This window comes from Plectropomus leopardus, chromosome 19, assembly GCF_026936395.1.
Source record: "Plectropomus leopardus strain MGB_pleo_1.0 chromosome 19, ASM2693639v1, whole genome shotgun sequence".
NCBI lineage: Eukaryota > Metazoa > Chordata > Actinopteri > Perciformes > Serranidae > Plectropomus > Plectropomus leopardus.
The window spans coordinates 13,309,701-13,337,496 of NC_142194.1; the positions used below are offsets into that span (position 1 = coordinate 13,309,701).

At 38.6% G+C, this 27,796-nt stretch overlaps 1 protein-coding gene across 2 annotated transcripts; it reads left to right on the forward strand.

Moving 5' to 3' along the window:
- Positions 1-1,080: 1,080 nt before the first annotated feature.
- Positions 1,081-27,285, forward strand: gpam (glycerol-3-phosphate acyltransferase, mitochondrial). Of its 2 annotated transcripts, none has more exons than XM_042507797.2 (21): positions 1,081-1,274; positions 4,747-4,883; positions 5,016-5,135; positions 6,212-6,285; positions 8,347-8,460; positions 8,594-8,743; positions 9,588-9,687; positions 9,982-10,118; positions 11,237-11,336; positions 14,110-14,322; positions 14,538-14,651; positions 15,534-15,619; positions 17,133-17,245; positions 19,064-19,134; positions 20,204-20,471; positions 20,672-20,829; positions 21,442-21,519; positions 21,708-21,845; positions 21,958-22,147; positions 23,507-23,565; positions 23,711-27,285. In XM_042507797.2, exons 2-21 carry the CDS (start codon positions 4,800-4,802, stop codon positions 23,825-23,827), a joined length of 2,484 nt encoding a protein of 827 aa, XP_042363731.1. In that variant the 5' UTR covers positions 1,081-1,274; positions 4,747-4,799; the 3' UTR covers positions 23,828-27,285. The 2 variants fall into 2 exon arrangements, with proteins under 2 accessions (XP_042363731.1, XP_087926233.1); XM_088070107.1 differs by lacking the exon at positions 1,081-1,274 and adding an exon at positions 1,407-1,817.
- The last annotated feature ends 511 nt before the right edge of the window (positions 27,286-27,796 follow it).

Sequence of the window (27,796 nt, forward strand, 5' to 3'; positions counted from 1 at the left end):
AATGTGCCGCATAGGACTGTGGTTTATTGTTTTAACTTGGGTAAATAAATCTGACATTTTTAAAAATAGAACAGGCCTTCAAAATCCAATCTTTGAAAAGCACTACAATTAATTGTTGCACATACTGCCACACAATCCGTATGTCAATAGGGAAAAAAAGCTATTGTAGTGATGCAGCTGATGTGGTGAAGAAGAGATTATATATATATATATTCTTTATGAATGCAAAAAAATCTTTATTTGATATGGACAATTTTACATTCACAAATGCCAATTGACCAAAACAATGCCACACATACAACATTTAAAAATAGAAAGATATAGACACATTACTTGGACAGAATAGTAAAGAAATGAAAACAATAGGAATTTGTACAGATTTAAATATTTTCCTTTAAAATTGTTTAAACGATACCTTTTTGTAGCTATATAGTTATTTTGTTTGCTTCTGTTTGTTTTGTATTGTTTTGTATTTTTGTATTTCTGTTTTTTTTTCATTGTAAGACAGAGATTGTCTAATGAATTAACCTTGGTAAAATAAAGAAAATAATACTGACCAAATCAGGTTAATGTAACAAAGTATTACAGGGGTAGTATCTATATAATATCTTAAAACGAACTTATTTTATTTAATAATAGATTTATTAGGTTCTGACCAAACTCTTTCTATCAAGATTTTTGGGAAAATTACCCAAAGTTTCCCAAATATTTACTTTTATTTTTTAAGGAACTTTTTTTTCCCCAAATAAGTTTATTCTTAACAAAGAGGCACATAACAATTTTCACAGAAAGACACAACAACATGCCATTCCAGAGGTGTTGAAAGGCCATTCATTTTAAGAGTTCACAGTAAATGTAGTTCCTTTAGTAAAAGTCCTTTTAAATAATCGTTTTTTTTTTAGTAATCAACTTAAAAACGCGTGTTCATAATTATGATAACAGTACATAACTATTTAAAATTACTTTAGAAGATCTGTGCTTCTTTGTTCAGTATTTTATTTTTTTATTTAAAAAAAGGCAAATGCAGTGGTCATATTGGCGCGGTGCTGCCCTCCTCAGGCTGCCGGCGGAACTGTACCACTGGCAGTTGGCCGCTGTACCAAAATAACACCACCTTCCTCCTGTGACACATTTCAGCCTGTCAGAGCCGTCCAGTCCTCGGAGGAGCTGTTGTAGGGAGGCACAAGGGCACTGGAGACTCCAGAGGCTGGCTGCGGTTTTGTCGACGACGACTTTATTTTTGAGATATGAGTCAGCGTAACTCAATATTCAAGGTAAGGGAGAATTTATTCTCGCGAGCCCCCTGCTAACGAGCTAGTGTACATGAGCTAGCAGCTACATCGCCACCGTCGAAGTGACTGTTACTAACGCCGCGCGTACATTGTCATGGAAACAATGACTGCATTATAACGGTCGCTCACACGACGTCGTTGACATTGTGACTGCTGGCAGCTAAAACACATTAGGGCTGATTTAAAAGGCATAATCTAACGTTAGCCGGGTAACTGCACATTGACATTGAGTTCAAGAGGACCTTTGACAGTTTGCGATTTTTTTACGTTACATTAACGCAAACCTCCAGTGACATACAATCATTTAACGTCAACCGCGTGTTCATTGACGTACCTAACTACCGGCTAAATGGATTCCATTCCCGGTATCGCGAGCCCGTTAAGCTCTAACGTCAGGTTTGCCACATGAGGCTCGGCAGCGTGCCATACAATGTGCCGGAGAGACGATGACAGAGTCTGCACAACTCCTGGTTTAATGTCACCACGAAGCTCCACATGGACTATCTGAAGCCGTCCATTAACCAGGTATTATATAGAGATTCCAGCTAAACAAATCGGCGCTAGTTAGCAGCTGAACCAGACACCCGGCTGCCTGGTTTATGCCATTGTTGTCTGCACGGCTAGTTATCTGCACACACCCCATCTGTCACACTGAGACTTCTCCTGTTTGACCTGCTTATTGCAGACAGCTTGGACCGTGTGAAGCGGATTAACCTAGTAGTGTACAGTGTGACTGAAAAGCGATGTCTTTGTCATCTAGAAAAATTAATAATAAATAAATAAATAAATAAATAGGTTGTGATCGGATGGGAGATGTGCTGTATCCCATGATAACAGATTTTAAGGTCTTGAATTCTGCTATTTGTCCTGTACAATTTCATAATTAGCTGCCTGTAATATTTGCATGTTTCTAATTAGTAATATTAGTAATTTCTAACTTAGTATATGCCTGTCTGTAAAGCAGTGTTTGGGATTATTGAGCCTCATGTAATTAACTCGGTAGTTGAAATACATTTTGCATTGGTAAGTAGAATTAGTAATAAGTGACAGAATTTTCTACCATTTCTGTATTGAAAACTATTCATTATCAAAGGTGGTGGTCCTTTTTTTTTGCAACGGGCTTTTCAATTAATCGACTAATTGTTGCAGCTCCAAATTGATGGACAATGACCAATGCTGACATTCTTTGCACTTTTACATGAATTTATTTATTTATTTATTTATTTTTTGGTTCGTGTAAGACTACTACTTTGTGTAAGTACTGTAAAGATCTAAGCCTTCAATGGCTGATATTAATGAATACTTCTGGATATTGATATGGGCTTCAAAAACACAAATACATTATACAGATTGCCTTATTACTCTACCTTAACCAATACATCTGCTTGTATGGAAACACTTATGTTTCATTAAAGCTGCCTTCACCTGGTACCTAATCCCTTCAGCTCCTCATTCTTCTTCTTTGTTTTGTCTCCAACAAAGTCACCCCATCAGGTGGACTACTCTCGGTCATTGACCCCTTTGAAAGCCCAGTTACCCTCATCAGTGTGCGTATCACCTACTACCACCACAACACCACAACAGGACAATGGCATACAGGCACTCATCCGCTGCTGGACTAGTTTGAACATTTTTGCCAAAAGGCTTGAATGTCTGCCTTCTCCCTTAATATTCACAGGAAGTGGAGCTACTCTGACCCTTACACACACTCTATGATGTTTGGTGTGAAAGAATTCATTCACAAAGTGGCTTACTATTTCAAACAGATCAGAAGTACCGGCCATGCTGTTCGCTGTTAATTACCTTTGAATCCTCTTTGTGTTTTATCCTTGTTTCTCCAGGCTATCGTACTCTGTGCACTTATTGTTAAAATGAACAATTGGGGAACAACAGACAGACTGGGGCAATGGCAAAGTTTTCTATTGTCCTTGTTGGTATTTGGGGTCCAGACACTGCACACCTCCATTATAGTGAAAGGTTAACAAGACAGTAACCAATATAGTGTGGGGACCACTATGTGTAATGTTTATGTGGTCATAATAAGTACAGTGCAGTGTTTCAGTCTTCAGAACATCCTCACAAAATATCAGTTGAATTACATTTCCAAAACCTAAAACAAATAAAGTGTAAGAAAACCTCAGCAGGTAATGTTTAACCATTTAAGACCTGAGCAAACTGGCTTGATTTCTTTAAAAAAAACATCGGAAAAAAGACAATGAGTAACTGCATTTCTTTGGCAGTTCTCCAGATCTTTGCCATTTCTGTGTTTCCCGAAATTGTTAAGGTGGCCTCTGACAAATATTTAAAAAATGGCCCAGGCCTCTTATCAGTTATAAATACTCTTGTTGTAAACCTTCAAAAGCTATTTAAAGATAGTTTACAAGGTGTATAATACACAGCAAAGATGCCTGATTTGTATTTTATATTTCAAATAATTATCTTATAGTTAAGGAAAAAAGGACTCATGGAGAGCTGCCTGTGCTGCGTTCAGAAACCAACAAAAAGCCTCAGAATATAGAGAGGTGACACAGAATGAAACAAAGGAACACACAAGCATTAAAGGAAAATAAAAAGTGTGCTATTATTGTGAAACTGCTTTATTTACAGTTTTAAAAGTTTAGATTACCAGGTGTATTTATCATGGAGAGGAAGAGACCTCAGCAGATATTTTGGCTGCCGATAAAAACCACCCGACCATGCACACTGAGGGACGTTTAACCTGGACTTCACACAAATAATTTTGCTGATTGCAATCTGCAATCCAAAGCACTAGTTGCCACTAAATCCCACACACTGCTCTTTTAAGTTCAAGGAAACCTCAAAGGTGGTTGTGTGTTTGAGATGAACATGCAGGGAAGTAATTTGTTTCATGTCTTTATATGCGTGAATGGTTCATAAAATGAGGAAGTCTTAAAGGTCTTTCGTTCTCAGATGTGAGGGTGTGTTATGTACAATACTTGATGCTGTGGATTGTTGTTTGTTATTTGAACCACAGGAGACCAGCCCATTAACTTTAAACAAAGTGTCTGGGGAAGAGTGAAACAAGGAATGACAAACAAACAATGATGACAGTACTCGTAAAATCAGTCCTAACTGGAGCAGGTGTTTAGTGAACCCAGCTCATACCAGCGAGGTGATGCATCATGTGGGAGGGGCACGCATTTTTTTCAAGCTATGGATATACCTTGTTTCTCTGGTTTGTTGTTGAATGGAGGCTCAATTTTGTCCTTCAGGCTTGAATCTGCTTTCTGCGAGTCAATTTCTTGTTAAGATGCTCATGTGACCTATTTGAAGTATAATCTGACTGACTTGTGGTGCCTCAGAAGAAATTAATTATAGCATTGTCATCTAAAGTAAATTCATCTTCAGTACTCCAGCTTAGTGAATGAAATGTTGCCAGGAGTGATGACACATCAAATATATTTAACCTTGTGATATCCCTGTGTCTTGACAGCTTGCCAGCTAGTGGTGTGTGATCTGGAGGGAGAGGAAAGGACAGCAGAAAACATGGAGCTGTCCGATGGCTTGTTGCTGCAGGTCAACAACGGAGAGCAATGGTGTAACCGCTGGAAACATCCCAATGATGACTCGGTAAGCCACAGACCCAGACCAGCAATTTTTCTCAGTTATGCCATCAAACAGTACGATCAGCATTAAATATCTTGAGGTCATCTGTCGTTGACCTTAACGTTTTATAATCTTTTATTGTGGATGTGTTTTAAGGACCGCAGCACCAGCCCCTCAGTCCTGCGCTGTGTTACCAGCACGTGGAAGGAAGGCCTGCTGAACAGAAAGAGGCCCTTTGTGGGCCGTTGCTGTCACTCCTGTACACCGCAGAGCTGGGTAATGTTACACCACAATAAATTAACTCTAACATGAGTTCATTTGCTGGACTCTAGTCATTACCAGGGTGTAATTTGTTCTATTGTAAATGTTCATAACTGAGGAGAACAGGATCAATATGCAGCTTACAGCATCTGCCAAACACAATTTATTGCGGCTGTTTGAAGACTCAAGAGGTCCAAGTCAGCATTAAAATGTATTGTTTTTGTGTGAATCAACCATGACATTTCTACATCCAAATAAAATTCATAGCACGCATATTATTATTTTACTTTAAATTATAGATTGTCTAACAGGCATGTTGGTCTTTATGATTAAATCATAGCGGTGCAGTTAAGTTGATTAGGATATTGGCAACATTTGCCAATGCTCGGGCAATCCCATTATGTTTACTCAGTGCAAAACATAAGCACCAAATACCAGCCAAATGCTGTAAAAGTATGCAAGTGGCTGGTAGATTCTCTTCAGTCACCAGCCGAAAAAAACAATGGTGTTCCTTTGAGTGGCTGGTACAATTTGAACATTTAGTAGCCATTTGGCCACTGGACAAAAAAAGTCAGTTCTGTGAATGTCAATTAGAGTGAAACATTTCCTTTGTATGTCTCTAAAAGATGCAAACAACACTAGGCATACACATTAGTGGCGACATTAGCTTTGTCCTTGGCGTGGGAACCGCATGGTTGCCGATTCAAGTCCCTGTGCAGACCAAGTATGGAGTGTGGACTAGCAGCTGAAGAGTAGCCAGTTTGCCCCCTGGGCACTCAAGGTGGTCTTGAGCATGGCACCAAACCCCAACTGCCCCAGGGAGGCCTATCTATGGTTGACCTTGCACTACCCCTTTTGATTGCTTGTGTGTGATGTAAAAAGAGGGCTACGTAGAACCTACATTTAAACTGCCGATTTGCCTTTGAATTATGTGGTGAGACAAATATAGAATTAAATTAAATAAAAATTATTGTACTTTATGTGTTTATTCCTCAAATGTATAATCCCATTGCTGTCTCTGAGGCTATTAGTTTAAGTTATGCTGATGTCTGTCTTCTTCCTTGAAATAATTATCTTTTTTTTTCCCCCAGGAGAAACTTTTCAACCCCAGTATTCCATCTCTTGGACTGCGCAACGTCATCTACATTAATGAGACCCACACCAGGTAAACAAAGCAAGATCTGCTCCTATCACTTTATTCTAATGAATTTTCCTGAGCAGTGCATTGGCTCACTCCCTCAAACTCAGACCAAACTCAAACGGTAAATTGCTGATCAAATATAAACCAAGATTCTGTTACTGAAATGTCATTTCTTTCTTAAAATGTCCTTTGAAAACATATTTAGTTACACTATTTGGCTGTATTAGAGCTTGTGAAAAGAAAGTGGTTTCTTGGATTATAAAAACAGAGATCAAAATGGTAAAAGTAAGCAGTGCTGATCAAATATAAATCAAAATTTCGTTACTGGGCTCCTACCTAAAATGTTTTCAGAAATATATTTTAGTGTACTGTTTAACTGTAATTTGAGATCGTTTGTTACCAGCTGCCTGTCATGTTGTTTCCTGTGGTAAAAAGACCAAGCTTGCATTACGTCACCCACCAGGGGAAGCGTTTATTAGTCCAGTGTGGAGGAATACATTCTGATAGCTGTAGGTTTTCTACCTCTTTAGAAGAAACAAATGCCACTGCTTTTTTTCATAACTTCTCAGGTCATGCAGGACAAATTTCAAAAGTATTTTTGTCTTTCTACTGTATCGACAGCCCAGTTTTTTTTAAAAATAAAACAAAGGCCATCTTTCCAGCAGTGAAATGCTTCTTCATGTTTAGAGGACCTAACTGTGGAACGGTGGAAAGGGAGACAGATGAATAATTGACAGTGTTTGTCAGTTTACACCTGACACATGCATCCAGTGACTGACCTTAGCAGACAAAAACTCAGTAAGACACCTCAATACCTCAACCTCAAACAGTATAAACATCAGCTTGGTGTCAATCTTTGCTTTTTCAAAGACGAAGGCAATCCTTTGGATTTGTACTTTAATGAAGGCTGTTTGCAATTATGCTCCAAATATGGCAAAAATCATCATCGTTATTATTTTGGTCAGTATTGAGATGATTATTTAACACACATTTTTTTATTGTTTATTCGAACATCATGAATTTTATTAAACTAAAAAAAAAGTTTAAAATGTTTTTTTTAACAAAATAGATATATAAATAATGTATTAATATAAATATTGTGCAAGAGGGGAGGAAGAGAACCAGCACTGTTGGCCTGCAATTACTCTGAGCAGTATGTATTGGAATAAAATACAATAAAATATATATCTGAATATATTTCTCACTTTTTCATGGTTGTGTGAAAAAGTTGCTAAATTTGTTGCAAGCTGCTTTTTGGAGATAAAGTCACAAGAGGGTCTAAAAGTCCTTAAATCCAGCAAGAAATTTGCTAAGTTGGCAATACTGAGCACACCGCTGTAAAGGAAAGGGGTGCACTGGATGTATAACAGGAGACAAAACAAGGGCATCGTTGCAAAACTGAACGCGACACAATAATCGTTTCATTTTGATTCTCTTGTTTTCATATTCGATCGACGCCCAAATGTTATTGCAAATAAAATTTTTATTAATCACCCAGCACAACTTCAAAGTAGCACAGGAATAAGTAAAACAAGTTTATATCTGTTGTTTATTTGCGTTGTATAGCATGAAGACAGAGACACCCTGATGCTTACATGGGCTAAAGTCAATACAGACAAGATGGTTTTGTTAGTTTTGTCAAACAGTCATTATTTAGTCATATGCAAGCTTAAACACACCTTAACACAGCAGCCACTGTCGTAAAAATGCTGCAGGTTACAGCTCTAAAATATATTCTGGTACGGTGCATGAAATGGTAACATTTATGTTTTAAACTGTACATGGTCCCTTTTAAATAAAATAAATGAATAACCCTCAGCTGATCTCTGGTCCTTGCAAATGTGTTAAATTAAATCAGTTTTACCAACAAGACTTTCACCAAACAGTTAAACTATAGCTTTCATTTAGTGTGTGTGTGTCAGAGAGAGATTTTAGAAGATATTTATGTCACATATCATATGAAATATATGAAGTATTCATTTTGTAATGTAGTTATGCATACAGTATATTTGAGAATATGTCCCCTTCCTTTCATCTTTCTGTGTATACATTGGTGCACATCTCTGTCTGTGTGTGCTCATGCAGACAGCGGGGCTGGCTGGCACGCAGGCTAAGTTATGTGCTGTTTGTCATGGAGAGAGATGTCAACAAGGACATGTTCACCAGGAACGTTGTGGACAACGTGCTCAACAACAGCAGGTAACCGACGACATAACATGAGACATTTGGTGCAGCTGAGCATCGTGAGAGTATGTTGTGGCCTTTTTTGGGAATAAAACTCTAATGATGTTGGTGTCCCCTTTTGTTTGTACTGTGCTTTGGTCCATGGCAGGGTGGAGAGCGCTATTGTGCAGGTAGCCACAGATGTGGACGCTGCAGCCAGCCAGCCTGGACAGGAGCACAAAGCAGTCAGTAAAGTGAAACAGAGAGCAAGGGCCTTTCTGCAGGAGATGGTGGCCAACATTTCACCGGCCTTTATCAGGTACGTACTGTAGAGCAGAAATCTGAGCTCGCTTGCTTTTCAGTTTTAACGACAAGTCATTCTCAAAAAAGCCTTCTTATCAATGACACCAGTGGCAGTTAAGTAGCAAACCGTTCCTCGCATGCGTGCTCACGCTCTGCAGGCGCAAGAGATGAAATAAGCCAGTTCAAACCACAACAGCACAATCTTTCACAAGCTTTGTAAAAATGATGTGAGTTTGCCCGTCCAATAGAACAGAAAGCCTGCTCAGGTCAGTTTGAATCCCCAAAACCAAAAGGAGGTCCCTCTCATGAATCAAGTATCCCGTTGATGTTGGTGTTAGTTTTCCCCCTGACATTTGTGACATTCCCGTTTGGCCAGACAGGCTTTGCTAGATATCATGTTTTGGGTTTTTTGGGGGGGGGGCGGGGGGGGGGTTTGGTTTGGCTGTTTGTTTGGTGCTTATATGAAGTTTGTGTTAGACTCTATGTTGTGGTGGGTGCCGGTCATTTGTTGATGGAACTGGGACTCCATGTCTGAGCTGCTTGTAGTTAGTTAGTTAGTTTTTCACAGAAAAACTGTCTCAAGTCTGTAACATAAGAGATCAGTCCACAGGCTTTTATACACAACAAAGAAAGTTGGAGAAGGTCTCAGTATTTAAGTTACATTACAATGTTTTTGCCCATTGGTAATAAAAAGCTGTTAATTCATGCAAATTGTTATACTTTATACCTTAAAAACACACAGAACCTTACAGTAGTACACACTATGTGCCTGGCTATATAACTTTCACTAAAATGGACTAGATTCGGCCTGGCCTCTGTGTTTCTGATCCACATCTTCTCACACATTTCTTTTTCTTCAGGCTGACAGGATGGGTCCTCCTGAGGCTCTTTAATGGTTTCTTCTGGAGCATCCAGATCCACAAGGGCCAGCTGGAGATGGTCAAGAAAGCCGCCACAGAGGTCAGCAGCAACTATGCACACAAAGAAAATGAATAATACTCTCACAGCATGATCTGCTCCACAAAATGTGCAAGAATATGTACTGTACTCAACTGCGACAGCCAAACATAGCGTCTAAAAAGCACAACAGAAATATTGGTCATAATAACATATTCTGCTTGACACATGGTAAATGTGAAGTGTAGAGACATTAGATCAAATTAGGAGACAAAATGTTGCCCTAACATATCCACTGTAAGTTCCAGCTGGACTGAGAAATGATATGTTTATTTAAAGATCATCTTGTCTTTGCAGCAAAATGTGCCCATGGTCTTCCTCCCCGTTCACAAATCCCACATCGACTACCTGCTCATCACCTTGATCCTGTTCTGTCACAATATCAAAGCCCCACACATTGCCGCTGGAAACAACCTCAGCATCCCCATCCTCAGGTAAAAAAGACCACCTAGCCTTATGTCAGGTTTGATCTGGCAGTGAGGTTTATTTCTGCCCTCTGCAAGCGAAAACACAAAGATCAGTTGGATACCAGAAGAAAGAGAATTTCTTGGAAATGGATCAGAGAGAAATTATGGCTGAACTAAAGCGTTAGACTAAAGATTGACACTGATTTTACATTGGGTGAATATTAATAGCTGACAACAGGTGGTGAACCTGTTCTATCAAAATCTGCTTCAAGCAGTATTAAGTTTTCATACATTCAAACTTTTGGCATTGCCCATTTTTCGTGTCAGTTTGAACATTCAAGTGATCCGAAGAGTTTCCAAAATGAGGGTTGGAGGGGTTAAACTTAACCCTCTATGGTACACATAATAACAATAATGCAGAAAGGGAAAACATAAAGATGAAAAATAGAGAATAAGAAGTTTATTATTATCATAATTATTATTATTATTATTATTTTGTCATTTAAAGTACATGAGTAACATACAGATAATTATGTAGAAACAACTTTCATTTATTATTGCCTTACATTGTAATAAAACATATTTTCACTTTACTTTATATGTAGTTAATATTTGTGGTATTGGAAACATGGACACAGCAGCTTTTGGGTGGCTAAAGTGCTATATACCAGTAACAGCAGGCTGTCATTTTGGAAAATGGCGGTATGTGAGCGCCAATCTGCAGCGGCCCGATATGCAGATTTCTTCTAAATACATTAAGCTATATTTGTTCCAACTTCTGTGCTTTTATCACAAAATGAACAATAGGTTAGCTATGCCACCACTCTAATGTAGAAATCTTTAAGAAAAGGTAGGAATTGTGTGCAAACGGGCGTATTTTACATTGTGGCGTATTTTACATTGTGGTTATGTTCAGCTGTCAGGATCACTTGTTGTTTAAATCACATTAAAAGCTTCCAATAATCACATTTTGTGGAGGGAATCACTGCAGTAAAGTGGTTCCCTATAATCACAGTGATACCATAATCCAAATAATTGGTCTGTAGCAATTACATGACTATCGCAAGTTTGCAGCCGATTGAAAATGATAAGGACACCGCTGCTGGCAGTGAAGAAAGTTGATCAAATTTTCTTTCATTTCTCAGCACCCTTATCCGTAAACTTGGAGGATTCTTCATTCGACGGAAAATGGAAGAGACGGGGGACGGGAAGAGAGACATTTTGTACAGATCACTCTTACATGCAGTAAGTCTCATGAGTCTATTTATCATCTAGGACTGGTTTAACATGCTGTTCCTTAACTCAGTTAGTGTGCGTGAGTGTTTCTCGGCATGGTTTATTATATAACCGCAGGCCGTCTTCTTGCTTTTCTGCTCTGTGTGCTCTTTTCATTCCTGACTGATGGACAGAGAGGGTTAAAAGCCTCTGTTATGTAATGTCAGCCTGTGTTAGCTCTTTCTTTTTCTCTTCCTACTGCAGTTTTAATTTTTAGGTGTACTACAAGACCAGTCTTTGCCCTTTACCTTTTTAAATAAGACACTATCCTGTGGCAATGTCTGAGTAGCTGAGTTATGCTGCTCTTCTTCACTGCACTGACCCAAATCCAACTCATATGCTGTCAGTTTTTCTCTGTTGGGACTATAGGGAGGTTTGTACATCTCTCACATACTTGGACACTTTTGACATTAGTGATATTGTGATATCGATATGGTATCACATGAAGAGTTGTAGCGTAACGTGATGGTTATGTCAGTTTGGTCACAGCTTTGACTCCTGTGGCTGGAAGAGTCTTCCTCAGGCCCGGGTTAAAGGGTAATAATTATAGTGATGTATATGTTTCCTGTTTAAATGTCCCAAAAATGACTGTAAAATGATAGACATAATTTGTTTGAGAAGCAGTGAAAGTCGATGTATTGTAAATCTGTAGGTAACCCTATAGACAAAACTTGCTTTAATGTGGTACGATGTGTAAACTTAGACACCATGGTGCAATCCAAACAAAGACTTAAGTGATCCGTTGTAGTTTGAATGAGAAACATTCATTTGTAAGCAAAGTCTGTTTTGTTTCGGCAGCTCCAATAGCTTGTTATAACTAGAAACAAACAAGCAAAGAAATGGCTCTGTAAAATGAGTTTAAAACTGACAGTTAGGTGCTGTCATAAACTCGATGTTAGCGTTCTCCAGAGAGCCTGCCTGTGCTCTGGCAACCTGCACTCATATAAGCGTGGTAAAAGGGAAACATGGGAAAAGTAGAATTAGTGCCTTCTAGCACCTGCAAGTTGCTCTTACAGTTTACATTCATGCCTGTGTGAGATTAGTGTCACCAATTCAGCATCTGACCAAATGTCTCCCATTCTGTTCACGATTATGGCGTTATGTAATCCCCAGAACAGTGTTTTTGAAAAACATTGTATGGTAACAGTGACTTTTTGAATATAAAATGTAATCACTTCATTGTTTTAACCTGTTAGACATTTGTATTACATTTTTCATAATTAGTGTATGAATTCTTAAGTTATGGCAAAAAAAACACGTTATTTAAGGTTCACAGTGACTTCAACCTTTGACCACCAAAATGTAACCAGGTAATCATTGATTACAAAGAGATTCCCTCAAGGTTTCTTGAAATATTGTTGACGAGATTGAGACAGATACAGGGTCACAGTGACCTTGACCTTTAACCACCATAATCCATTAAATTCATTTTGTGTCCAATTGAATGTTTGTGCCATATTTAAAGAAATTCCCTCAAAGTTTTTGAGAGATATCGTGTTCATAAGAATGAGACAGATGCAAGATTAAGAAATGAATAAGCTGAATATGTAATGGAGCAATAACAATACAGTTTTCACCCCCTGAAATGAGGAATTTGGTGTAAAAAATGTGGTAAATAATATTTCCAGCTGTGACGATAGTTGGAATTTATTTCCACCCTGATGCGATCATTTTGCATTTCAAGGAAGTCACTGGTGTGAAAACCTTTTGAATAGACTGAATCAAAAATCAGGTGCTGATTTAAAACTGAAATCTAAAGTTTTGTTCAGCTCCAGTTTTCGGATTATGTGAATCAACAAGCTTTTGCTAATTAGAAAACCTTAAGTAGAACTAATATGAATGACTAAAAATGTCTATATTATGCAATCATCATATGCTACTTGTAGCACAAAGTGCTTTTTGCAACATAGCAGGTTTAATAAAATTCAACAAGTCTTTATGTTGAGAATTGCTGTTAATTTGTACGTTTGGAGTTTTTGAAAGAGAGCTGAGTAATGAAAGCAACACAGGCAGTGTATTGTGCCTGTAAGATAAGCGTATATTGTGCCACTAAGATAAGACGTGTCAGCTTCAGACATGAACAACAGTAGTAAAGGACGACCTACATTTTATCCCTCTCTACCTCCAGTATTTTACCACACATCTCTACAAGCAGAGCGGACCACTTAATGCAGTAATTTAGTAGAAAAGATATAATTTTAATCTTCCTGTGTCGCTCACAGTCATGTAATTAACTGAACTCCCTCACAGGCACAAGTTAATAAAAACATTTTTAAAAAAAGCCACGTGCTGCTCTAATTTTGGTCGCTTCTGTGAAAGCTGAACATAGACTCCTCACAGCTTACTCTAAATGCCACAGCCCATTTCAGGACAAAGCTTCTCCTCTCAAAAGTGTCAACATAGCAGGAGACAGCTGTGCACTGTAATCAGGTGGATACTGTTACACAACATGGCTGTCTTGGCATGTGCCCATTTCACTGCGGAGTGTTTGGGGGTCAATTGTTGCTGACCACCACCCGCTTTTATCTTGTATTCAGGCTGCACAAGCTTTCTTTACTTAACTTCCACCTTGTGATGGAGTTAAAGTCATTTTTCAGGAGGTCAAAGCAGCAAATTACATTTTCTTCTAGCATCAGCATCATGACCTTTACACACAGCATATGCATTTGTCTCATTTTTCATTTTCATCCCACCGTTCTCCCTTCAACATTTTTCTCTCTGTGTTTCATCAATCATCCCTCAGTACACAGAGGAGCTGTTGCGTCAGCAGCAGTTTTTGGAGGTCTACCTGGAGGGTACCCGCTCCCGCAGCGGCAAGCCGTCTACAGCGCGTGCAGGCATGCTGTCCATCGTGGTAGACACAATGTGCACTGGGTCGATCGCAGACGTACTGGTGGTGCCAGTTGGCATCTCCTATGATCGTATTATTGAGGGCAACTACAATAGCGAGCAGCTGGTAAGTGCTCGGGTGATGTCTGTTGTTTGTTTGTGCTTTCACATTGGCAATAGTGGTGTTTTCCTCTGTCATTAAAAAAAGAAATAGATGTTATAGAAATTGTATCTGTAGAAACATGAGGAGACAAAGGTTTGGTTTGTGGTAAGTTGGATAGATAACTAGAATATGTTGCTATGATAATCAAGTCTGCATTTTAACCATTTGAATTCCAACAGGGCAAACCGAAGAAGAATGAGAGTTTGTGGGGAATAGCCTGTGGAGTGTTCAGGATGCTGAGGAAGAACTACGGCTGCGTCAGAGTTGACTTCAACCAGCCGTTCTCCCTAAAGGTGACTGATAGCACTATACGTTTGCTTTTTTACACGAATAGCTACTGCTGTTGTGGCCACATGTGGGGCAATATTGAGCTTAGCTATGGCAGATTTGAGCTGTTTTTTTGGCCTAATCTGCACAGATACAGGTATCTTTGTAAACTTGCCTTTTTTAATGCATTTTGGCCTTTTGTCCAAATGCAAATAAACCTTTTGTAAATCTTTTTTTCAGAGACTGTTTTCAGTGTTGACTTGTAAAAAGGGAAAAAACAGAGTTGTGAGCTTGTAACAGCAGAGTGTGTGGCATTTCCTCCCTTGTGAGGTGTCACAAATTAAGTGGTATTTCCTGCAATGGCACACATGACTTTTTTGCTAACAGGACTTTTTACATGTTTACACATATATCTGCAGTTATTCTTTGACTAGGGTGAGGAACAGAGGCTCTTTTTCAGGCTGCTGATTGGCCAACGTCGTCTTTTCTTCCATGTGTAGCTTTGGGGTTACAGTTAGAGTGCCGTCTGTGGGTTTAGCAAGGTCTTGACAATGTGTCAATTGTGCTCTTGCGTTTTCATTTGTATGGAGACATTTTTTTATCAAGGTGTGGACAGATTTTTTTTTTCTGAGAACAAAGGACCCTGTTTATAACTATGCCCAGGTCCATGTGGATTAGGCCTTAATTTTAAAGCACTAAAGTGAAGCAATGCTTTAAAATGTAGGAATCTTCTAACAAAAGGTCATGCTATCTCTTGGTTCCTCGACATATTTGTTGAAAAAGAAAATCAAAAGGGATAAAACATTTACTGCAAAAAGTTTAAAAAGTTTGTTGTCAGCACCAACTTATTACTCCGTTTAACCATCTGAGTTTATGTTTGTAATGAAGCTTTTGTGTGTCTCATGTAGGAGTATCTGGACACCCAGAGAAGCCGTCATATTCCACCACCAGTGTCTCTGGAGCACACCTTGATGCCCATCATTATTTCTGCACAGTAAGGCCAAACGACACACAGACCCGCTCTGATAGTCAGTTACACCCCCTCTGACCACAAACCAGCAGTCCTACATTCCCACCTGCAATAGTCTGAACTCTCATGTCCAAACTTGACTTCTCCCTCCTGCTACCTCACAGCAGGTTCTGTTTTCTGACATCTGAGCCCAGCGCTCGAGTGAGCACTGGCAGGGGTCACTTCAAGTCCGTGCTGTCCCTTCAAAATAAAGCCGATACAGTCATGCAGTACACAAACAAGGACAGCAGCATTGCGTCCCAGCTGGCATGGAGTCACGAGTTCATAAATCCTGTCAGCAGAGATGACTCAAAATGCAAGTTGCAAAAACTATTTCATAAAAAGAACCCTACAGCAGTGGCAAAGGAAGTCTTATTTTACTTTACTTAAGTAAAGGTACTAACACTACACTATGAAAATACTTCCCCACAAGTACAACACCAGCATTCAAACCCTTACTTAAGTAAAGGTATGTAAGTATTATCAGCAAAGTTAGCATAAAGCATCAAGTATGTTCACTGTTGTAGATGTTTAAGGTAGTGCTCATTTGCCCCATATTCTAAAAGATCATTATATGTTTTTAGTGTGGCTGTCATGTGACAATCATTCATCTCTAAAGAGTCAACAGGGTTCCCACGGGTGCTTAAAAAGTCTTCAAAGGTATTGAATTTGTTATTATAAAAGTAAGGCCTTAATTGGTATTAAAATGTCTTAAATCAGTATTCAAAAGGATTAAAAATGCCCATACGTGGCAAGTATTATTTTATGAGTCATTTCTTATTTGGCATGGTAAATATAAAAATTAATGGTAACATCTGATTTTATTTATTTATTTATTTTTTCAATAATAATCACAAAGAAAACTTACATCTAACATACATCTAACAACATCTAACTTACCTGAAAAACAGCCCAGTTTTCAGATTTGCGACCCTCCGAGAGGGTTTTGAAGAGTTTATTAAAGTTGAAAGGAACATTTCACCCTCAAGTTTGTAACAAAAAAAGAATGTGTGTGTTTTCACTGGACAGGAAGGGAATGAGAAATGATATATTGTATTGTATAATGAAATGAAACTAAAGCAGTCAGACAAATCAAGTGGATATTTTAGAGATGTAGTGGAATAGATATACAAAGTTGCATAAAAGGTAAATACTCAAGTAAAGTATAAGTACCCTGAATTTGCACTTAAGTTACCTACTTACTTTAACCTTGACAAAGGCAGCACATACCACATCCATTCCTTCCATTCTTACCTTTCACAATGAAATCCCGAGACATGTTCATTGAGTAACTCATTTAAATAGCTAACAGCTGGATAGTGAATAGAGTTTGAGTCTCATCACTTTGTAATCTTGAGCCCATCATTTTTTTCCTGAAGAATGAGAAGGTGTTCGTCACATCCTCAGTACGTAAAGGCCTTAATTCTTGAAATGGTGTATTTTGCGTTCCATATCACAGCCTTTATGTTTAGGTTTTGAGTTGTTGTTGTTCTTTCAGACCCGATGCTCAGCTGTTTGAGGGGCAGGAGGTGGAGCAGCTGAACGGAGAGATGCCCGATGACATCTTAAGGCGACAAGTTATTAACAACTTGGCCAAGCACGTCCTCTTCAGTAAGAAATTCACAACCTCACAGCCAGTGGATCCACTCCATTCTAACTAGCCCTGTAGCATAAAACATTTATGGAGCAGTGTCAGCTTTACCAAGAACCTCCAGTTTATTAGCTAAAGTTGTTCACTTAACCCTTTGAAACCTGGGCAAATTGGTTTGATTTCTTTCATAAACATGGGAAGAAGGCAATGAGCAACTTAAAAAGAAATGATCCAAAAATAAGTAAGATATTAATAATAGTACAAGAAAAATTACCTGAAAAAACATCAAATAAACAAAAAAATAATAAGGATAAAAAAACAAGTAAAAGACCTGAAACAATTATAGTAATTTTTCAAAATAATTTTAATAATAATAATAATATATAATTATGATAATATAGTTTAGCTTTCAAAAAAAATCTAATAATTTTCTACTAATTTCTTGCAATATGCAGAAAAATACTTACTGAATTGCTAATTGCCAGTCCTTTTTTTCCTGCTAATTGCCTTTTTTTGTTTAAAAAAAAAGAAATGAAGCCAATTAGCTCAGTGTTGCAACATTTTAAAACGTCTTAACGCAGCACAAGAGAAGTGACGTCCATCCAGGTTTTATAGAGTTAAACGACACAGTGCAGCTTATATCTTTTCATTTTTAGTTTGTACACATCAAACAAGACAGAGGTGATAAATCACCCTATCCTAAGTCTTCCAAAAAGGATGCCACATTCAGCCATTTTCTATGGCACTTTTCATTTATTTAAAATACTGAAACACATGTTTGCTGCTTTATTAGGCATTCCTCTTTTGTCTTCTTTTCCCTGCACATGGGATTCCTTTTCATCCTGTGTTTAAGATACACCTGCTTGCTGGAGCTAAGGCAGCACACATGAAATACTATCCATCATACTGCCTGCGCTAATTGAAATCCAACACAGCATCAGCCTGTCCGCTTCACATCACTTGGGGCTTTTTTTTTTTTTTTTGCCGCGGGGTTTGCACTACAGAAACCGGTTCTCCCCAGCTCATTCAGCTGCATTCTCCTACGCTGGGCCCATTTGTTTTTAGCCCCTGGCCAATGACGAAGCCTCCAGCTGGATGGCATGTTGTTTTCAGCCAATAGGATGAAGGGGAGGATGGGGAAGCAGAAGAGGGGAGGAATGCAGTACCGCTGCTCACACATGCTTTACACCCCTGAAGTTGAGCTTAGCTCAGAATGACCACTAGTAACCCTTGTCCCAAGACACACACACACACACACACACTTACACACACACTCACACACTCACTCACACACACTCACTCACTGCATCATTTTCGCTGGCTGTGTCATATATAATTAAAATCAACTTGTTTGGATTTTTTTGGGAACTTTGTCCCAAGTCAGTAAGAGGTCAAGTAAATGAAATGTGCAAAATGTGGTATATTTAAAACACAGAGGGGGCGCCTGGTGGTTCAGTGGATAGAGCAGCGCCTCATGTACAGAGGCTGCGTCCTCGCCACAGCAGCCGTGGGTTCAAATCCAGCCTCGGCCCTTTGCTGCATGTTTCCCCCTCTCTCTCTCTCTCTCCCCCTTTCACGCTCACACTGTCCTGTCAATTAAAGGCAATAAAAGCCAAAAAAAATCTAAAAAAAAACAACCCAAAAAACACAGAGAACAGTTCGTCCTAGATTGTCAATGAGTCCTATCTGTACATTTTTAGTTGTCATAATCCCCTCAAGTCAGATATTTAGCGTTAATAAAAATTTTTGGTCTAAATATTTATAGATGAGTTTGACTTTGATAATGTTGTCAGTCTGTTGTGTGTTGCTCATCATATCCTCTTCATATCTTCCCTCAGCGGCTAACAAGTCATCAGCGATCATGTCCACCCACATTGTGGCCTGTCTGCTGCTGTACAGACACAGACAGGTAAGTCTTTCATGTCTTTTGATAATCTCCTCTCCTGGTGCTTCGCAGCTCTATACTGCACCGCCTTTCCTTATCTCTTCAAACCTCTGTTTCTCGTACTTGTCCTCCTCTTTTTGTTTCTTGTTTTTCCTCCCCTGGTTATCCCTCTCTTGCCAATCATGTACCCTCCCTTACACCAAGGTGATCCAAATGTCACACACACCTCTGCATGATATTAATGAACGGCTCTGAGAAATCTTGCTCTTCCTGCATCCTCTCATCTGTACATTAATGGTGGGCCGCTGCCCTCTGCAGGCACACTAATGTAAGTGTAACTGAAATTACCTTTCTGTCCAGAGGAATTGACCAGTGCTGCACATGACAAGTTCAAGGCCACTCTGGTATTTTGTTCTGCTAAATCATGACTTTGATTAGTTTTTGGAGTCGCCAATTTCTGGATATCATTGATGTTTCTTTTTTCATACTTTATTTCTTCACAGTTTAGTTTATTGAAAATCAAATAAATAATAGAAAAGAATAAGAAATAGAAATAAAAGTAAAGAAATTAAATTTAAAAAATAATAGAATAGAGAGATTTAAAAGTGGTACAAGTAAAAATTAATTAATTAAAAAAGAATTTTTTTAAAGTTCAATAAAAAAAATCCTTAAATAAATATAAATAAATGCAATGTTTAATAACCATAATAATAATAATAATAAAAAGAAGAAGAAGAAGAAGCAATAAGAAGTAGAAATTAAAAATGGCTAAGATAAAATTGATAGCAGTGTCACAAAAATCTAAGCAGACATTAATTTAAAAAAAGAATCAAGGAAATAATATAAAAATACAATTTACATTTAAAAATTATCTAAAAAATAATAATGACATATTAATGCAATCGAAGTAAATCCGTAAGATAAATAAAATAGAATAGACAGATGGTAATAGTAAAATAAAATAAATTTAAGTAAAAATGCATTTAGGAAGAAAAACACAATTTGCAGGGGAAAAAAATACCAGTAAAGGATTAGACATAAAATTAACAATACTATGCTTTTTTCCACATGCTTTGATGATGTTTTGCTACAGGGGGTGGTGCTATCGAAGCTGGTAGAAGACTTCTTCAACATGAAGGAGGAGATCCTGTCCCGGGACTTCGACCTGGGCTTTTCGGGGAACTCAGAGGATGTGGTCATGCGTGCCCTCCACCTGCTGGGAAACTGCGTCAATGTGACCAGCAGTGCAAATCGCAACGGAGAATTCACCATTGCACCCAGCCAGACTGTACCGGCGCTTTTTGAGCTCAACTTCTACAGCAACGGCCTTTTCCATGTCTTCATTTCTGATGCAATCATTGGTGTGTTGAGCCAAGAGGTTCATGTTGTTGTTGTTGTTGTTGTTGCTGTTGTGCTCACTCTGATGTATCACTAATCTCTAATCTGTTTAGGGATGTGTTGGGGATAAACTTTGCTGTTGACGTAATTATTCTGTCAGTCAGAGTCCAGTTATCCCAGGAATAGGTTTTTTCCACTAAATTTCTTAATTCTTTGTCTCCAGCCTGCAGCATCCTGTCACTGCAGCGAGAGCTGGTTGTGGAATCAGAGTCTGATCATCCACCCGGCGATCTCAGTAGCCTCCCTCTCAGTCAGGAGAGACTCATCCGCAAAGCTGCCGGGCTCTCACACTTCCTCATCAATGAGGTGGCAGTGGCACCAGTAAGTCCTACACATTGCTATTTTAATATTATTGAATATAAAACAAACACCTTCATGTTTCTATTTTCTTTGCGGTGTCTGAATTGAAATGAAAAGCCTTTATTATGAGATCTAGAGCAAGACAGTAACATATGACCAACCCAAAACATTCATCAGACCTTTTTGTTAAATTACAGGTACTATTATTCTTGCACTGTAATGTAATCAGTTATCAGCCTGTGGGGACCGTATGTGTTGTTGTGTATTGGGCGAAAGTCAGGACTTTTATTGTGAAGGAACAGGAAGTGTTGTGCTTGGCGCTCTGCATGTAGGGTGAACATGGCAGCGTTCACTAATAAAGTAGTTCTTGAGATACTTTAAAAGTTTTTATTCTTATGGAGTAACACTAATGTTATCATAGATATCACGTGTAATGCATCCTGTCACTGTGATTCGTACATTTAGAATGGCCCTAACTTTACAACTGATCACATAGTTCTATTGATCAGCTGTCTAAACTTTGATTGTTTCTTTTGATGTTGTTGAGGATTTCAATACATTTTAAATACGACTCCACGTGGTTAGTTTCATATTTCACAATATCTCTCTCTCACTCTCCCCTCTGTCCCACAGCCCTGTCAGACTATTTACCAGGTTTTTCATGATGCAGTGACCCGGCTGATCCAGTATGGCGTTCTCTACATAGCAGAGGTTAGTTCACAGATACAAACCTTACTGCTGATGGACGATAATTAAAAGAACTGCTTTAATTCTGGAAGTCATGGTGACCATCTGGGGGAGCGCTGTTCACTTTAATCCCGCACTGTAGGTGTAATATGTGGGGGGTTTTTCCATGGTCCAGATCATTTAATTTGGGATTTTTTGTTTGTGTGTGTCAGGAAGACCAGGAGGAACTGAGTCCGAGCCCCACAGAGGAGCCTTGGCCCAAAAAGTTTCCAGAGCCCCTCTCCTGGAGAAGCGATGAGGAGGACGAAGACAGCGACTTTGGAGAGGAGCAGAGAGATCGCTACCTGAAGGTCTGCTCTCGTAATATTTAGCTAAACATTTTAAACGGTCTCATGCAAATAGAACCACCTTTCATTGCAACATCTAAACATTAACTTTCTGTCCTTGTTTTTATTTTTTCAGGTGAGTGTTGCAGCAGAGCACCAGGAGTTCTTCGTCTTCCTGCAGAGACTTGTCAGCCCGGTGCTGGAGGCCTACAGCGGCGCTGCGATCTTTGTCCACAGTCTGAGTCAGCCCATGGCTGAGTCCGACTACACCCAGAGGCTCTTCAGATACCTGCTCACCCGCACAGAGAGAGGAGTGGCTGCTTATGGTAATACTGCAATATTTCTCCACATACTGTACACTGTAGGAAAATTAAAAATATTCAAAATACATTACCCAGGCTTAGGTTCAACTGGGAATAAACCAGTGAGGAGCATTGTGTAATTATTCCACGATTTATCCATTTATAATAAAAGTCAGTATTAAACCACAACAGTTAATGCTGAATTAAAATTAAATAAGCCAAGAGTAATAAGAGTCAAGTGGCTTATTACTTTTATAAAATGATGTCTAAATATACCGGCCAACTTAAAAAATTGGATGCAAAAAAACATGTTGCATCAAAAAAAAAAATTGATGACAAATAAAAGCATGCTTCTACTAAGCCATGTAGTTCTTCATCAACATCCAGCAGAATGGTTGCCAAGCAACACACAGAGGAAAGTGCAGGCTGCGTTACAAATCTGCGGCAACATGGAGCCAAGAAGTTCACCTCCGTGGGCTCCTGTGTACCTTGATACCTCGGTGTAGTTTGTCCGCTTTGGATGGAGATAAAGGGGTGGTGTATTGGGCGGCAACAGCTAATACTTCTCAGGTACCTCTACAGGTGCTTCTGAAAAGAAGTGACAGGACACAGTGGGTCCTCTGGATGCTCAAACACAAATCCCCGAAGGCTCTCTTTGTTTTTTTCACCCGAATCTTTTTGTTTTTTTTGTGCAGTCATTGAACGATACAGTTGTACATTTCTTACTGTTCTTGTCCTGGCGGATGATGAATGATTTACGCTTCATTTGGCAGTTGCCCTCTTCAGCTCTGCGTCCCATATGCAGCTGCACGTTAAATCCGACTTTGCTGACAAGACCCTGAGGCGTGTTTGGATTCACGCCTGAGAGTGCTTGATTTTCTGAAAGTGTGCCTCCGTTAACACAAGGTGGTGGCATGTTTTGTCATATCTTTTTCAGCAAAGTTTTTTACTAATCCAACAGTGAACACACAGCTCGTTCAACGATCCCGCCTTCGTTTCCTGTCTTTTGCAGCTCATCAGATTCTCTTATTAATTTCAGGGTGTCCTTTTTCTATCTTCCCCTTCTGTCCTTTTCATCTCTTTCAACCACTTATCCACAATTCTAGCCCACCCTGGAAATCAAAATACACGACAAAATCTGACACTTTGAAACAATGTTTTTTTGGCGCAGTAATGTTATTGTAATGCGGCCTCTTTATAAAGTATTTTACAGTGGCTTTGAATGCGGCTCAACCAATCATAATGAAGGACCTGAACTATCCGTTTTATAACGAGATTTGTGCTATATCTTACAGCAAACATTGAAGATTAACTGAGTTCATTTTCAGAAACAAAAGGTCAGTTTTGTGCAGGTTTGATTAGTAGTTGTCTCCTTTTTTCTAGGTGAAAGTGCAACTCATTATCTGGTTAAGAACACAGTGAAGACATTCAAGGAGCTCGGGGTAAGAGTGTGTTTATGATATATTCCATATAAGCTTATGATTATATGGTGTATTGCTTATAGTAAATAAAGTACAGTTTAGTGTTGAGAACAAAGGGTTTGTTTTTGGCGTTAAGATCTGCCCCCTTTGTTGTGATCTCCCGCAGGTCCTGAAGCAGAGGACAGAGAACCAGAAGACGACTCTGGAGCTGAGCAGCACCTTTCTACCTCAGGCCAATCGGAACAAACTCCTGCAGTACATCTTAGGTTTCACCCTGCTGTGACCGACCGACTCTCCTTTCAGCCCAGCTCAGACCCCAGGCTCCTTCCAATAAAGGGCTTCTACTGGTTACTTCTAAACGATCCCAGGTGCTACTCTGTGGAAAGCTTTACCAGGAAGTGCCTTCACGAAACAGCCGCTAACTGTCCGCTGTTAGCCGGAAGAGACTTGAAGCCAGTCTTCCCTTTTCGTTCCAGTCCCCGTCTTAGAACTGCGCAGCTGATAAAACACAAGTCTTTGATGAGGTACCTCTACGAATCATCCTCTCTTTGTGAACTTTGCCCGTGAAGTCATGAGGTTTTAATATGATCAGAGTTTTAAACAATCAGAAAAACAACTCAAGCAGGTTAGTAAGTAAGACTCACTTTGACAGCAATCAGAACAAAGCAAGCTGCCTTTTCGTCTATACAAGTGAACAAGCAAAATATGCATAGAAAATATGGTAAACATAACCAACACAAAGGCGTTTTTATGTTAACTCTGCTTGTTTGTAGAACTGCTGTATTCTCTCCAGTGCACTCCACTATCATACAGTAGAAAACGTCAAAGTGTAGTTTGATGAAAGGCTGATTTTGAAATCCTTGTACATAGGCCGCAACAATGTTTCCGATTTGTAGTGCATTTAAATGATGCACTCTGGCGTCATGAAATTTAATAACGTAGGAACATTAGATAGGAAGATTTGTCCCTGTAAAATGCGCATATCCAAATTTTCATTTGCAAAACTTAAATGTCAAAAATGAATCCTCCCTATTGACAGCTTTGGTCAGTTATACTGCACAGTTACTGGGTTAAGATATCAAAAATATAAGCAGTAAATCAGTTTAGGTGTGCAGAAATATCAACACAAAATGTACCTGTTGAAAGTCTGACGCAGCTGAAGCCTAAAATCACAAACATCTACAGTCAAGTGCATTCAAACCACTAATATCTAAGTGCATTCAGTTACACTTTTCGTCATTGGTTTTGATGAAAGGTGACTTTGATCTCTGTTTGCGTAACACCTTTTTCACATGTCTATGAATGTTACATAGCACAGCACTTAAAATGCTTAATACCAGCCATCACATCCACTTAACTTTAACTGCAGCGAGCCCAGAAACTCTTTGGTCATGCCTTTCAGGGAAAGAAGAGATTTGGGATCACCATTTTTTTCCTGTGTTATAAACTCACTGTATAAAAGCTGTTAAAGCACCACTGCTGAGAGAGCAGTTTTTGCTCCAGTGGTTGGGCATTTGTAAAACAGAGGAACTGCATAGTGTGGTAAAAATATTTGGTACATATCCATTGTGTAGTCCGTCTGAACAAAAGGTCAAGATAATGTCTGTGTTGTACTGCTGAAGAAAAAAGAAGAAAGTCTTTCTCCTTTGTTTACCTGTAAATGCAGAAATACCTAACTTAACTGTCAGTTTACTTATTCTTTATTTTTCTTGGTTTCAATGCTTCACTTCATATTTTCAGCACCACTGTTTTATTTTGACAAAATCACAGTCTGAAAATGTTCAGTAAACACGTCTAAAACTACCACTAAAGCTGCGTTTCCACCAAGCACTTTCGGTATAGTACCCTTAGAGCTGTATGTAACCCGTATGGACATGTGCTTAAACTTTAGATCTGTTTAGCACTTCCACTGCACACAGTACTCATATTATGTCGGCAGGGTCGTTACAAATGGTAATTGCCACGTCACTGCTCCGTCCAGCTCTTGCTGTATTTCCTTTTCACCGTTGTTGTGTGTGCATCTCGCTGATTGTCCATGGAATTAAGTCGCTTAACGTTTTCAGAACAAAAAAGAGCAGGCTGGAGTGTTTACAGCAGAGCAGAGGTTTACAGGAACGACGCTCCACCACTTTTTTTAACCACATGAGGAAATAGAATATTTGCAGTTTGATGAAAAACTGGTTGAAACTTGTATACGTTCTTTTAGCGTTTGAGCAAAATAACACAAAAATAACCATTTGAATGTGTAACAAACTAAACTGGACTGCTTGGTGGAAACTAAGCTTAAGTAGCTCCTTATAATTTCCGTTTTTGTTCCAAAATGCATGTTAAAAAAAAAGGTGTCAGTCAGGTAAGGAATTAAAAGTCTCGTGAAAATCAAAAAACTAACAAATCTACCAACAATAAAATGTGAAATTAAGACCTGATAGTGAAACCTCACTGCACAGTTCATGTGAATTTAGCTGCAGAACATTTATCACTTTTCATTTGTACTGTAAAATAACACAACAGGACTCAATATTATGTGTTTTATTCTAAACCTGAATACATTTTGTAATGAACATAAATGTAAAATAAGTTGATGTATGTATGAGCGCTTACAGCTGATAGGGAAAAGGAGGAGTGTGTTTTGAGAAGGCAGAGTAAGTTTGCAGGATTTTCTGGATTGTTGGAGGGGATGCTGACGATATTTTCTCAGACTGATAATGTGAAAACTGTGAATGTTAAAAATCGACATTCTTGATCTGTTAGGGCAATAAAAGTAAATTGGGTGTATACATAAATATTTATACTGAAAAACTTGTTGACAGTGATCAGCAAAACTGCTTGTAACAAATAATTTAAATGCTTTTTCTCAACATTTTTCTTTATTTATTACTTTATAAACCTGCATATTTTCATGCAGTTTTTTTTTTTTTTCTTTCAAATCTATGTACAAAATTTCCCTAAAAACTTGTGGAGGATTGGTGAATGGCACCCATAGCATGTTGAAGAACAGAAAAGTATGTCATTTAAATGGGAATGTGATCAGATCTGATTTACATTCAAAGCATTTCTGAGCCCACAATCTGTATAAGTCCCCACGCTGCGGGACCTCTCCGCCAAGATTAAACCACTCTACGTACTGTAATGCATGTTTCCTCTGGCCGCCTTCAATCATCGACATTTCAATGTGAACTCTACTTAACCTGAGAATTGTATTTTACGGTCTAGTGTGTGAATTATGTTGCAGAGAACGATAGTTGTTTGTTTAGGAGATGCAGTTAAATTTGTTACCTCTTGAATGTATCTCATCTGTCCCCAAAAAGGTCGATGTGATATTGTAGAGTGCTCGACGGAGTCGGTACAGACGGCTTTCATGAACTGCTCGTGGGGATTATTGTTGAGACTCGTTGCTACTGAAGCTGCATTAACAACATCCCTCTACAACCATGTAACTTTGTAGGATAAAAAATGCCTGTATCTGGGGAACAGGTGCCTTTTTAATGCACTGTAGTGTTCTTTGGTTGTGATTTTCTGTTGTTTTTGTGCATGTTAACAAAGATAATTTTGTGTGGGAATTCAAAAGAGCACTGTAGATTGTAATTTAAAAAACACGAGCAGAGGACTTGTGGTTACTATAAGAAGAATCACCAGCTACTAAAACAAAAGTGTCACTTTTTTTGTTCTTGCTGTCTCCGAGCGAAGCACAATTGGCATTATTAGATTTTGTTTTTAAATAAATTAATGATAGATTAACAATAGTGTCTTGCCTGTCTTTTTATAATTTTCAGCGGCGAATGGGATAGTAAATGTTTTTGGTATCAATGTCTATCGTTTTTTTAAAACACTCTTCATTGATTTAATCCATATTATTTATTATTATGGCTCAAAGATTTCAACCACCTTTTTTTTCCATACAAACAGATGTTACCTGTCAGTTTGTATATTTTATTTCCAAATGTTGATTTTGCCTTATTTCTCTCAATTTTATGGAAGCTGAGAACTGCCCTGTTTGCATTTTTTTATGCTGTAATTTTGGGATCATGAATTATTTATTGTTATCAAGAAACTGGACAATCCTAAAGATAATTCTGATATCATGAGAAAACACAAGGTTGCTTCCTTATATTACATATAATGATTGTCACAGATAAGGAGTGTCGTGGGAGCCTGCACAGAATGACGTCTTGATGGATGCAGCAGTTGATTTAGGATAAAACATGACAGACCAAGTAGTACCCATAGCTAATCGACACATTAGACTGTCCTT